Here is a 13,833-nt window from a genome sequence, read left to right on the forward strand (position 1 = left end):
TGGGGAGGACAAGTAAAATCACCCCACTGGTAAAGGTAAAGGGACTCCTGACCTTTAGGTCCAGTCGCGGACGACTCTGGGGTTGCAGCGCTCATTTCGCTTTATGGGCCAAGGGAGCCGGCGTACAGCTTCGGGGTCATGTGGCCAGCATGACTGGCGAACCAGAGCAGCGCATGGAAAAGCCATTTACCTTCCCGACAGAGCGGTACCTATTTATCTACTTGCACTTTGACGTGCTTTCGAACTGCTAGGTTGGCAGGAGCAGGGACCGAGCAATGGGATATCACCCTGTTGTAGGGATTCGAACCACCAACTTTCTGATCGGCAAGTCCTAGGCTCTGTGGTTTAACCCACAGCGCCACCCGCAGCCTCACCCCACTGATAATCCCAGGCAATTTCCCTCCAGGGATGCTCCCCAAACCTCCAGAGATAAAAAGCAATTACTTATTCATATGGCACTGCAGAAGATAACTTTAGCTAGCAGCTCCCTTATTTAATCACTCGGGAGTGTCAGTTTCTACACAAAACTGTGCTGAACTATTTCCCTGCTTTTTATGTGCTGCCAGAATTTATATATATATATATATAGAAAAAACACTGGTTAGGTTGCCAAAAGATAAGACATGTGCAAAGTAACCTTGCAGATGTTTTCTAGGATTCTTTGTCAAATGTCTTTTTAAAGCAATTGTGAATACGTGTTCTGATTCAAGCTTGTACTGCTTGGGGGAAATCTGTCTTAAGAAAAATAAAAATATTTATGTAAATTTGTTTAAATGCTAGTTCCTGATAATTATTGGCAAGCAACAACCAACATAGTATATTGTTTTGAAATTAAGGTGGTTCTAATGGCCAGGCAGTTGAGAAATGGCAAGAAAAGTGAGAAACCTTTACAAGGAGGGAGAAATAATATTAAGTTTACCGTCATCTACTGCAGGTTTTTGCTCCTCTTGCTTGCACCCATATCATCTGGAGGTGCTTTTAAACCAGCCACATAAAATTTGATTGCTACATTCTAGCTTTGTGTTCATCCCAGGAACTGAGAATTGATTCATAGGCCAGACTTTTCAGCAGCAGAAGGGCTTATAGAAAGGAGGGAAGATGGCTGTTCCACGACAGGCAAAACTAGAGCTAGAATAATTTAATGCTTGGCCTTTGCCCCATCAAGAATGGGCCTTGGGCTCAGCTGCCTGATTTGCTCACAAAAACAGGCTGGGCCTGAGGCAATAGGAAGGTTTGGTTCTCTGTTGCAATTACCATGTTTCAAAACCGTCAGTGTTCAATTTCCAAAAAGAAGTGTCTGGGTTAAAATGTTCCTCTGACCTCTGTGCCTTTTCAGTACGTAATTGAAAGTCTTACTTTTTATTTCTTTCTTAAATTTGTATACCACCCTTCACCCACTGATCTCGGGGCAGTTCACAGCATGTTAACAGCGTTTTTTCATGCTAATCATTTGTTGATGTAAGAAGCTAGTGTAAAAGGTAAAGGGACCCCTGACCATTAGGTCCAGTCGTGGCCGACTCTGGGGTTACGGCATTCATCTTGCTTTATTGGCCAAGGGAGCCGGCGTACAGCTTCCGGGTCATGTGGCCAGCATGACTAAGCCACTTCTGGTGAACCAGAGCAGCACACAGAAACGCCGTTTACCTTCCCGCCGGAGCGGTACCTATTTATCTACTTGCACTTTGACATGCTTTCGAACTGCTAGGTTGGCAGGAGCAGGGACCGAGCAACAGGAGCTCACCCTGTTGCACTCTGATGCATGTCTACTCAGAAGCAAGTTGTGCTGTTTTCCATGGGGCTTACTCTTACTTAAGTGCACTTAAAAATGCAGCCTAGCAGCAAATATATATATACAGAATATCTGCACAGAAGTCCCATTGAATTAAATGGGCCTTACACTTCCACATTAAGTGCACAGAGGAGATTGCAGTCTTAGTATTGCTGCTGCCTTACTTAATGGATTTTGGACATAAGATCCAGGCTTTTGAATTTCAGACTTGCACCAATACAAAGTCAAGAAGAGGATATATGCCAGGGGTGAGTGTGTTCCATTCTGCACAGCAGTTTACCTGATCCTATTTGCCTAAACAATGGGTGGCAAACCCGCAGCTCTCCAAAGGTTAAAAAGGTAAAGGGGCCTCTGACCGTTAAGTCAAGAACGACTCTGGGGTTGCAGCGCTCATCTCGCTTTACTGGCCGAGGGAGCCAACGTTTGTCTGCAGACAGCTTCCGGGTCATGTGGCCAGCATGACTAAGCTGCTTCTGGCGAACCAGAGCAGTGCACGGAAACACCGTTTACCTTCCCACTGGAGCGGTACCTATTTATCTACTTGCACTTAACATGCTTTCAAACTGCTAGGTGGGCAGGAGCTGGGACCAAAGAACGGGAGCTCACCCCTGGACTAGCTAAACTAAACTAAACTTGAAATCTGGAAAAGGTGCCAGGAATCCCAAATCAGTTTGATGCATGTGCCCTTTGGCCACACGAGTGACCAGGCAAAGTTTGGAAAGAGCCTGAATTGCAGTGGTGGACAGGTTTTAATTCCATCCCTCCTCTACCTTATCCACTCTGGAAGTGGCCTATGCCATAGCACTGTGTCTTCTTGCTAAACCCCAGTGTGTAGGTTTGCTGTGGCTGTCATGTGGCAATTGGAAAGCCCACTGTACATACTCAGAAACATTCTTTGTCGCCTGTTCTAGAAGCAGAGGGAAGGGGTGTAGCTAAGGGGCAGAACGCTTGCTCTGCATTCAGAAAGCGGCAGGTTCAACCCTGAGCATCTGCAAGTAGGGCTGAGAAATTCCCCACCTGAAACCTTGGAGACCTGGTGCAGTCAGCGTGGATGTTACTGTGCGAGGCAAACCAATGTGCTGACTTGATAGGAGGAACGTTCTGAACTAAGCCTTGGCTTTGTGGTTGAAGAACCTAATTGTGAACATTGCACACAACATGGTTTGACACAACTTTGCTTGGAAAATGTATTCCAAGTGTCTTTTTTTAACGTATTTTTTTATTCTCCAGCAGCAACATTCTAGCTACTAGCTGGTACCGTGGGGATTTTGAGCTCTTCAGTTTGCCACTGCTTACATAAATATGAAAGAATCCCTGTCCCAGTGGCATAGAGATTGGTTATGTAAAACCTAGTTTCAGACAGTTAAAAAAAAGTGGATTGAAGTCCCTAGAGATTTATAGAACTTCCTGAGTTGGAAGGTGTGAAGTTACTGGGAGATGCAAGGATAACAGAGCAGTTATTATTACTATTTGTATATCGCCCTATACCCACAGGTCTCAGGGTGGTTAGAACATAAAACCACAATATAAATATAAATAAAAATACATAAGAATAAAAACTCAATAAAACCCCCTCCCAAGCACATTTAAAAAGGGCATTGGAAGTCAATCAGCCAAAGGCCTGATTAAAGAGGAATGTCTTTGCCTGGTGCCTGAAGTTACCACCCTCCAGACTTCTCAAGGAGGAGGCACAAGAAGAAGGGCCTCAGATGATGATCTCAGGGTCTGGGTAGGTTCATATGGAAAGAGGCAGTTCTTGAGGGGCATTGTGGTCCTGAGCCATTTAAGGCTTTATAGGCCAAAAGCAGCACTTTTTATTGGGCCTAGAAATTAATTGGTAGCCATTGCAGCCAGACCAGGATCAGCGTAATATGCTCAAACCTGCTCCGGTGAGCAACCTGGAAGGCACTCCAAACCGCTGAGGCCACCTGAGCCTCAAGTGACAGTAAAGGATCCAGGAGAACCCCCAAGTTACATAGGTAAAGGACCCCTGGATGGGCTAATCTCTGCTTTCAGGCCAAGGGAGCCGGCATTTGTCCACTGACAGCTTTTCCAGGTCATGCTGTTAGCACAGTGGTAGGCAACCTAAGGGCCGTGGGCCGGATGTGGCCCAATCGTCTTCTCAATCCAGCCTGCGGACGGTCCGGGAATCAGAGTGTTTTCACATGAGTAGAATGTGTCCTTTTATTTAAAATGCATCTCTGGGTTATTTGTGGGGCATAGGAATTTGTTCATATTCCCCCCCCCCCCAAAATATAGTTCAGCTCACCAGAGGGACAGTGGACTGGCCCATGGCTGAAAAAGGTTGCTGACCCCTGTGCTAGCATGACTAAACTGCTTCTGGTGCACGGAACACTGTGACGAATGCCAGAGTGCACAAAAACGCTGTTTACCTTCCCGCCATAGTGGAACCTATTTATCTACTTGCGCTGGTATGTCTTGAAACTGCTAGGTTGGCAGGAGTTGGGACAAAACAATGGGGGCGCATCCTATTGTGTGGCTTTGAATTGCCAACCTCACGATCAGCAAGCCCAAGAGGCTTGGTGGTTTAGACCACAGCACCACCAGCATCCCTGCCCCAAGCTACATACCTGCTCCTTCAGACGAAGTGTAAACCCTTTGAGAGCAAGCCACCTCCCACCCATCTGGCCTAGGGAACCACCCACGAACAGTGCCTTAGTCTTATCTGGATTGAGCTTCAGTTTGTTGGATCTCATCCAGTCCATTATAGAGGCAAGACACCATGTCCATTATAGAGGCAAGACACCATGCAATTCCATGATACATTATTACAGAAACTACTTTCAACCTAGAGAAATTAAGAGAAAGCACTATATATAGCATGTGCAAGTTTCTTTGTGTTGTCTAATTTCCTATCTCTGAACTTTTTAGTAGTTCAAAAGGAGTCTAAAGGTACAAAGCCAAAAAATGGGTGGTCGAATTATTACCCTAAAATAGTTATAAATCTAGTCATAACCTTTGGAATTCTAACTGAAAGCCTACTACCCTACTTGAATGTGCTACATTGGAGAAAATTTCAAGTGCAGTTCAAACTTGATGTGAATACATATTTTTTAATTGGGTGAAAACTTCTTAATTTTCAGGGGAGATTTAAAATCATTCCTGCTTTTCTAAGTGTTTGGGGGAAAATACTGTTGCCTGAAAAATAGAGTTCTTAAAATACAGTACAGTGGTACTTCAGGTTTCAGACGCTTCAGGTTACAGACTCCGCTAACCCAGAAATAGTACCTCGGGTTAAGAGCTTTGCTTCAGGAGGAGAACAGAAATGGCGCAGCAGCAGCAGGAGGCCCCATTAGCTAAAGTGGTAGCTCAGGTTAAGAACAGTTTCAGGTTAAGAACGGACCTCCAGAATGAATTAAGTTCTTAACCCAAGGTACCACTGTACTTAAAAGTATTAGCCATGAGTGTATGCAAGTATGTTATTAACCATTTTATCACTGATCTGGTTGCTGCCCTGGGCCAGCCTAAATCTGTGTTGATAGCAGGGGTTAGGCCTCAAAAATATTTCCTTAGATGATGCTTTGACACTCAATGGTGCCCAAAATCTTTTGCTTAGTGGCTTCAGTTGACTCTTGTCAATAGAATAAGAACACCTTAGTTGTGTGAACAACCAGTACATTGGAGAGAGGGCTTGTGTTGTATGTGTTATAGAAAGTTATGTTTCTTGCCCTTCCACAGGGCTGTTCTTACCCAATTTCTTATATTGTGTTGAAAAGCTGTGAAGTAGCTTCAGCCTTGCTCTACTGAATGTGTGAAGACTGAAATAAATATCTGATTAGAAACCCACTGCTTATTTCATGAGGAGCATTGGAAGGCACACAAGTGAGAGATTCCATTATAAACACTTCCATTTCCTGTGACACAGGAGTGCTAATTACTGCTGGTTAGTTTTCAATCAGACAATGAGGCGCCAACTTTTAAGGAAGATTTTATTTTGCCATTGAGAAAACAAATGCATGTGTCTTGAGTTGGAAACACCCCCCCAAGAGACACAGCAGTACAATTAAACATCATTTAGTGTACTATCAGTTAACCTTCCAGGGGTAGGTCATGATATACTTCACCCAACAAGTGACAAAAAAATCTAACAAAATCTTGCATTAGAAACTGAGAATATCCAGCAGCAGCTGAACTTTTGTTCTTTATCATACTGGAAATTCAAAGAGACACCACTTATTGCTTTGTATAAAGAATGCAGGAAAGAAACTAAGTCATGTAAAAAATAAAACACATTGGTACAATAACCTTAATCCAATCATTCCCACTGTTGGGGTTATCTAAATGGGTCTGTGTGCTTGTTGTTTCAAGCTATTTACCCATAGTAAGGCCAATCCTAATTTCATTTTTGTCTTCTGCACTTTGCAAGGGTTCTGTGGTTCAGCTCATACAGGGCACAGAAGCTGAGAGCACCTTGCAGCTGTACAGTAATGGTGAGCCAAGCATCTTTGAAGTAATGGTTGTCTAATCCTTAAGCACTGTAATCAGTGTATGCTGGTGAGCTTCCAAAGAACCTCTCAGCTAAGGATGCAGTTCAGGCTTCACAAAATCAAATTTTAAGCCATACATGAACTATGGCTATCTAATCTAGGCTCCACAACATACACTAACATCAAGGAAGATATTCCTCAGACCTAAACAAGTCTTTCTGCAGGTTTTGAAGCTGTTGTTTTCCCATTTGTTTGAGGCTGCATTGGTGGGTTTTTTCCAGGTCCAGTGTTCATGGATCCTGCTTGCTCCCAGACCGTTCTAATGAATTCTGATGCAGGGGCTTTCGCCATTGGGTTGACCCAGCAAAGGCAGATGTTTATATATACCCCATATTTGGAGCAATACATCACTAAGGAACCATATAATAGCCCCTACTCCCAAATATTAACAGTAATCAAGATTCTGAGTAAACCATACAGAAGCAACTTGCAGTAGACATAAATCGAGAATATGTGCCCGAATATGGGTTATGGTGGAGCTGTAGTTAATAAACAGAGGTCAGATTTTTTTAAAAAAATAACAACATTGCTGCTGTAAAGGAATGGAAAGCTTTTTGATCCCCTTCGATTCACCATGAATACAGGAAAGGGAGAAAAACTCTACCTTAACAAATACCTTAACAAATACCTGCTATCTACCAAGCTGGAGGCCTTTTGGGAAGCACCATTAAATTTATGGAAACTGCACAGCATCAAGACTTGGGTGGCTGCCCCCTTTATTTACCAAAGAACTGGGTTCTGTTGTAACCCCACTGCCAGATTTGTATCACATTATCTTTAAGAAGTTTAGTGCTGACTTGGCAAGGTTATGTAGGAATGTAGATTTAAATGTATTTAATTAAAGATAATTCACATACTATTTCTAAAACCAGAACTGGTGTTTAGACTGAGAGAAAATCGGAATGCAAGATTTTTAAAAAAACAAACCCATAACAATTTCAAGATCGTTCTCCACTAATCATCCTTCCGAGCCTGAGCATCCTTAGGTTTCTCTTCTTCTTGGGCTTTCTCTTCTTCTTGGGGTTTTCCTCCTTCTTGGGGTTTTCCTCCTTCTTGGGGTTTTCCTTCTTCATCATCTGAATATACAGTGTGCTCTTCCCCATCCTTCAGCAGCTTGCCCACATAATGGTATTTAACTGAATGAAGACCAAAGAAAAATACTTTAGTAAACATCCACTTTGGGTACCAACACTTTTTGGGGAGGCAGTTGTGGTGACGCTTTAAATGTAAGGTTAGAACATCCTTGATACCAATAGTGAAGTCAACAGAAACCCGTTCTGTTTAGATTCTGCAACAGGAAAATTTGGATTGTGTGTGCCAAGAAGATGACAAGTTTTTATGCAAATACCTGCAGAAAATTTCCATGGGTTTGCATTAAAATAGCTCCTCTGTCTTGCAGCAGCAATCCTAACTGCACTTCCCAAAGAGCCAATTCCATTCAACTTCAACCTGTGGCATTCTGGATGATGTAGGACTCACAAACTCCAGTTAGCCTCAGCCAGCAGAACCAAGGGTCGGGAATGAGCGCTGTAGTCCCAACTTCATCCAGAAGGCCAACGGTTCCTCAAACCTGTCTTCAGGGATTTGCTTCTTAGTAAAGATGCTTGGAATCGTGCTATGTATGGAATCGTACTAATAGCACTGTTTTTAGTTAATGCTAATGTAAAACAAATTCATCTGGAAAACAATGGCCAACTCGTTTAGGAAAAAAGTGAGATGGGTTCAATCTCCAATCCATAATCAGTTATTGACCAATATGATATCGTGGGAGGGTGTAAAAGATTAAAAGTTTTGGGGCAACAACATTTGAAATACTTACATTCGAACTGTTGTTCCCAGTCGCTCAGGGTCTCTCTCTGGGTGGCATCAAGATCAGAAAGATCATCATGTCCCTCTTTCAGAATCTCTCTATCCAGGCAGAAGGTGGCAAGGCCTCTGGATGCATCCCTTCCACCAAAAATCCCATAAGGACCATCTTCAGAGAAAAAGAGTGAGATATTAGAATGCTGATACCTGCCTGACCATAAGGGGTTGATAACAAGGTCAAGTACACATGACATGCCAAATGCCTGCACTCACATCCCCTCCCATTTGGCCTCTAAGCTTCTGACATGAGTACTTAAAACAGGTGTTCATAATTACCCAGAAACCTGGCTTTTGACCACTTGTGACTAAGTGAAGCCTCCTGGGTGCCCGGATGGCACCAGACACCTCCATCTGGGGATCATTGGATCTGAACTGTTTCTACACATTAGCAACACACCCTGTATAATTCTATCAGCTGTATTTTATCTGCACAGCCAGAATGCATTTCTGGAACCAAAATGCTTTTTTTTCTGAGCAGGAGCACTCGCCATTAAGAAAAAGAGGTCAGGATAGGCCAATATATATATGTGTGTGTGTTGCTAATATGTAGAAACAGTACTCCTTCCAGCCAGAATGGCTGGTCAGGGACCTGTGGGAGGCCAGTGGTTCCATATTCCTGGTCTGCACCAAAACTTAGAATTAAATGCAACTCCCCATCTGTCTTCCTATGGGAAGTCTTGAGTTAGCACAGGCATAATGGGCAAGGTCACCCCCACCCACTGTATATGCAATTCTGGCAGGCTTCTCTATGGACTTTAGACAATAAAAGTGTAAATCAGTAACTTTCCTAGTTCATCACTCCCTGATTTCTCTGAACTGTTGCTGGAACACCATAATTTTATTTTAAAATTTCTGTACAATCAATCTGTGGGTTTAAAAAAAAAATTGGGAAATCCCCCTCAATTCCCCAACATAGATTCACTTTCATCATGAGGTCTAGAAACTTTCATCACTTTCATCAACATAGATTCACTTTCATCATGAGGTCTAGAAACATACGTTAAGATTGGATTATAAATTCCAGGCTCTGAAGCTGCCTGGTAGTAATTACTGAGACACTTTCAAGAAGAGTATGATCTATGCTTGGGGAGGGAATGGGGTTGGGGGGTGCGAAAGAGAAGTAAACAACAACAACAGACAACAGGCAGCACATTGTGAATAAGGAACAAGGAGTAGCAGAAAGAAACTATGCAAAAAGTAGGCCATATGAAACTGGTGCCAAACAATATTTGCCAAACAACATTTAGGGACATAGAAAGTTTTGGCAGACGAAAGATTAAAGTGCTTGCTGACCAGGAGCAAAAAGGTACGAGTGGAGATTACTTTGAAGCCATTCCAAGCTTCAGTAGCATGTTGCATCTGAGTTCACTGGAGACTTCAGATCTCCTATCAGTTATGGTGGACATTCTGGCAGTTGCTCTCAGTCTAACCTACCTTGCAGGCTTGTTGAGAGGATTAAATAGGAGGAACTCCAAAGTATGCAGCTCTGAGAAAACACCCATGGCTACCTCACTGTAAATCAGCAATAGGAGGGGGACAATTTGTGGTGAAGTGATTGGGGGAGAGGTATGGATGAGGTTAAGAGGGTGCTTCAGCTCCCCACCCCTGCTGCTTGTATTGGAACTTTTATTTTGGAAATAAAATCCTTTCTTACTTCCATGCAACAACAACAAAAGTTTGTTGCCATTTTGTTAACATTCATTTGCCTGCAAAAGTCTAGTTAGGCCCCAGGCTCTTGCAGAAAGAGCGGGCCACAATTAATCATAATCATCCATCTATCTTCCACAGTTGAATAAAAAACAAAAGTTGTGGAAGAGCCATGGTATATGTTTAGCTAGCTATACAAAGGGCTCTGTATAGATCCTGCGACTGCACACTCTGGCCTTTCGGCTTGCCCAACATCTGGGTTGAGAGAGAATGGAGAAAGTTTGGGGAGAAGCTTCTGGGTCTTGTGCAACCACAGGGATTGCATGCCAAGCAAAGCTCACCTTGAGAGGGGCTAGAAAGACAATAGGCCAGAGTGGTCACCTCCCTCCCTCTTTCAGTGCCTGGGGTATAATCCCCTCTACAGAACAAGACTGGCTGGTTAGGCAGGGAAACAAGGGGGAAGGGAACTGGGCAGAGTCTCTCCTTACATCTGAAAGGCTGTTTCAGTGTACCTCTTCCCAGTGTTCCCAGTACCTGAGCCTTTTAATCTAAAGATGAGGAAGACTTTAGTCTTGTTGGATCTACCAGTGAAGAGCTAGGCACACAACACACATAGCATTAATGAAAAAAGGTGGCGCCTTGAACCAGGTGCCTCCCTAGTGCATTCCAAGCCTAGGAATTTGTTTCCAGCACCGGAACTGAATTGAGCGCACAATACTTTCACAATAAACGCCTGCTCCTTACCAATAAGCCCCCCCCCCCATTTCTGCAGCTTAGTTGCAGTCTACAACAACAGGTGGGCAGAAGGTAGATCAGGCTGTATTAACATCTTTGGATGGAATTGCAGATATTCCATACCAATCTGCAATCACCCAGAGATATTAATACAGCCTGATCTATCTTCTGCCCACCTCTTGTAACCAACACCAATCCAGATGCTAACCTTTCATATGTGTACTCAACATGATTTCCTTCAAATTTCTACCTGCCTCTCACATTCTGTGTTTCTCTTTCCACTGCCCTGGAAACCTGTTTTGCAGAGTCACACAAAACTTGGTCTTGTGAAACAGCACACCAGTTCTAAGCTTCAGGCACAACTTTAATGTGGGGACCATGGCAAACAAATCTCTGGAGTCCTAAAGGGCTTTGGCTGCTAATTTAAAATGAAACAAAGAAGCAACTGAACACCACCCACTTCACAATCATCTCTCAGCTTCTATTTCCCATCACAACTGGGGCAGAGCTTCACAACTGCTCCCTACCGCAAGTCAGGTGTGCACACCTTCCCTCTCCCAGGCCCCCCACCCATGCTTTTTGCACAGAAAGCCCGCTGCAGGTCAAGACTAGATTGTACTGGCCTAGGTGGGCAGACAGTATCACAGTTGAATAATGCTCTCCAACCAACAAAAGCACTCAAATGAGGGGATGGAACAAAGAATAGCTTACAGAGAGGCATTTGGCCTCCACGTTCCTTGCCCCTATTGTAAAGCAATGTTTCCCAAACTTGGGTCTCCAACTGTTTAGGGTCTCCAGCTCTCACCATCCCTAGCTACCAAGACCCGTGGTCAGGAATGATGGGGACTGTAGTCCAAAAACTGGAGACGCAGGTTTGGGAAACTGCTCTAAAGTGCCATGTAAATTGATGACAATGTAATAACAGTACATAAATATTTTCTCCACTCCTGTCACAACAGTTTAAATCCCTCTCTCACAGTTTCAATCAGGATGGCTGATCAATTGGAAAATGGTCAACTATTTAATTCATATTTACACACAGTGAGAAAGTAGATGGCGCAACACATTACAGAGCCCCAACGAAACAGCTGACCCACAAATCATTAGAGGTGCCATCAAAGCATGAGATTACCCAATTTTAATCACTATTTACAGGTGCAGCAGTTTTTTACTTAGCAAATGGGTCAGGATTTTAGGCACTGACACCAAACCACAACACCTAACTCAGAATTAAGATGGTGAAAAGAGAAAATAAATTCTTCAAATGCAAACCTGTAGCAGAAGCCTGGATTTAAACTATACATTTTTGGGAGGGTGGAAATGAACAAATGCTGCCATTGTACTAGTTATTCCAGATTGATATAAAGTGCTGATCAGCACGGAGGCAAATACCCCGATCCAACGAAAGCCTACTCGAGAGCAAATATTAACTGCACAGTAAGTCTAGACATGGCCTATGGCAGCCCTTTAGCTTGGCTATTACCCAATTCCCTCTTGAGTAAGCGACACTGAAATCTGTGGAACTTTCTTCCGAGCAAACACAAGCAGGTTCAAGCCTCGCAAACCTCAACCTAGACCCAACAGCATTCTGCTTCGAAAATATCATCCCAGCTACATATATATTTTTTAAAAAACCCGAATTCGACTGCAAAGCGAGACACACTTCCCCGCGAGCAAAAGCCCCGCCAGGGGGCTAACCTCTAGAGTAGACCTCTCAGCAAACACGTACAGGCAACACTTGCCAGTTTAAGTGGCTTTTCCGGCAAGCGACTAATTGCTCTCTTACAATATAAGAAATACTGGCTTGTTTGGAAAGACTCTACTGAATCAATTTCCAACGCTAGCCCAAAGTGGCCTTGCCGGGAGATAAAGCAAACTGACTCAACAGGCAGACTGACCCGGAGCGTGCCATGCAAGATTGCACAATTCGCAACTACCACGCCACCACCCTCCTCTCCCCCCCCCCCCAACGAACTTCTGCCTGCCTGCCCCGCTCCCCCGTCCCCCCCCCCCCGCTGTAACTAGGGACGGAAAGGGCGCAACAAAAATCTCATACCCGGCCCGTAAAACTTCCTGGCGCGGGACACGTCGAAGACCTTCCCGTTAATGGCCATGAGGATACGCTCGTTCTGGACGCCGTCGAAGGGGCGCAGCTCTTCCAGAGTAAAGTCGCGGCGCTTGAGCTTCGGCAGGGGCGGCCCGTCTTCGTCGTCTCTTTTCTGGATGGGCTGGGACCGATCCCCCCGGATTATCTTGTAGAGCAGGTAGCAGCAAAGGCCCAGCAGCATCAGGTTGAGCGGGGAGCTCAGGATCGCCATAAGCAGACCCGGGTCATCGGCCTCTACGTTCTCGTTGCCCGCCGCCGCCGCCGCCGCCTCGTCTTGAGTCATCCTGGCTGGTACTTTTGCGCTCGCCGTGGGTATCCGGGATCTGTAGACGGTGGTCTCTCGGTGGTCTCTCGGTTAGCTCCTGGGGTAGCTCCTGGCTTAGAAAGATCCAAGGCAAGAATCCAAAGGAACAGGACTCGGAACAGGCCAGGCGAGCGAATATAAAGAGGAAGAGGAGGTGGAGCCGGGGCGGGCGCAGGATGAGCTGGGATCCAATGTACGGAGAGGTGGGAGGCGCGCAGCCGGAGACAGGGTGGAGACTGAAGCGCCGCCGCGCTTCGGAAAAGTGTTCGCAGGTGGGCGGGAGAGGAGAGAGGGACCCGATCCCTATGCAACTCAGGCCGGTTGTAGAACAAATTGCCTCGATCAAACAGTGACAAAAAAGACTTCTCTGGCTTATCCAACAATTACATCAAGTCAGGAGTGCCGACTTGAATTGAATATTTGCACACACATACACCCCCCCCCCCGCGTAATTGATCACATGACGCAGTGCACGCACTCCATTGAATGGCAGTGCCCTTTAACTTTGTCGGAGCCTGGGGTACTCAAATATTTAATTGGGAGGCCAAATACACCTGTGCTCCTAGAAGCTGGCTCCTATGCATAAGGCATAGGATTACAATTACAATATGCCCTTTCACAGGCAATTCCTATTAAAAGCGGATTAAAGCAAGGATATATATTGTCACCATTCTTACTTAATTTTTATATCAACAATTGCATTCCTGATATGGCATCCCATGTTTTGCAAAGTGTGAAGTGCTCATTCCATTATACAGTATACTGATAACCAGTGCTTTTTTCTGGCGGGACATTGGGGGGTATGCATACCCCTAAACATTTTGTAAATCGAAGTTTGGCCTCATTGAGAGGCAGTATTTCAACATGAGTAGGAAAA

The 13,833-nt window shown here is 44.6% G+C and overlaps 1 protein-coding gene across 1 annotated transcript; it reads right to left on the minus strand.

Annotated features, from left to right (window-relative positions):
* Positions 1-5,725: 5,725 nt before the first annotated feature.
* PGRMC1 (progesterone receptor membrane component 1) lies at positions 5,726-13,091 on the minus strand. The gene is made up of 3 exons (XM_079963020.1): positions 12,602-13,091; positions 8,117-8,272; positions 5,726-7,433 (listed from the first exon to the last, which is right to left on the minus strand). Exons 1-3 carry the CDS (start codon positions 12,933-12,935, stop codon positions 7,252-7,254), a joined length of 672 nt encoding a protein of 223 aa, XP_079819146.1. The 5' UTR covers positions 12,936-13,091; the 3' UTR covers positions 5,726-7,251.
* Between the last annotated feature and the right edge of the window lie 742 nt (positions 13,092-13,833).

This window comes from Podarcis cretensis (genome assembly GCF_951804945.1).
Source record: "Podarcis cretensis genome assembly, chromosome: Z".
In the NCBI taxonomy this organism is placed as follows: domain Eukaryota; kingdom Metazoa; phylum Chordata; class Lepidosauria; order Squamata; family Lacertidae; genus Podarcis; species Podarcis cretensis.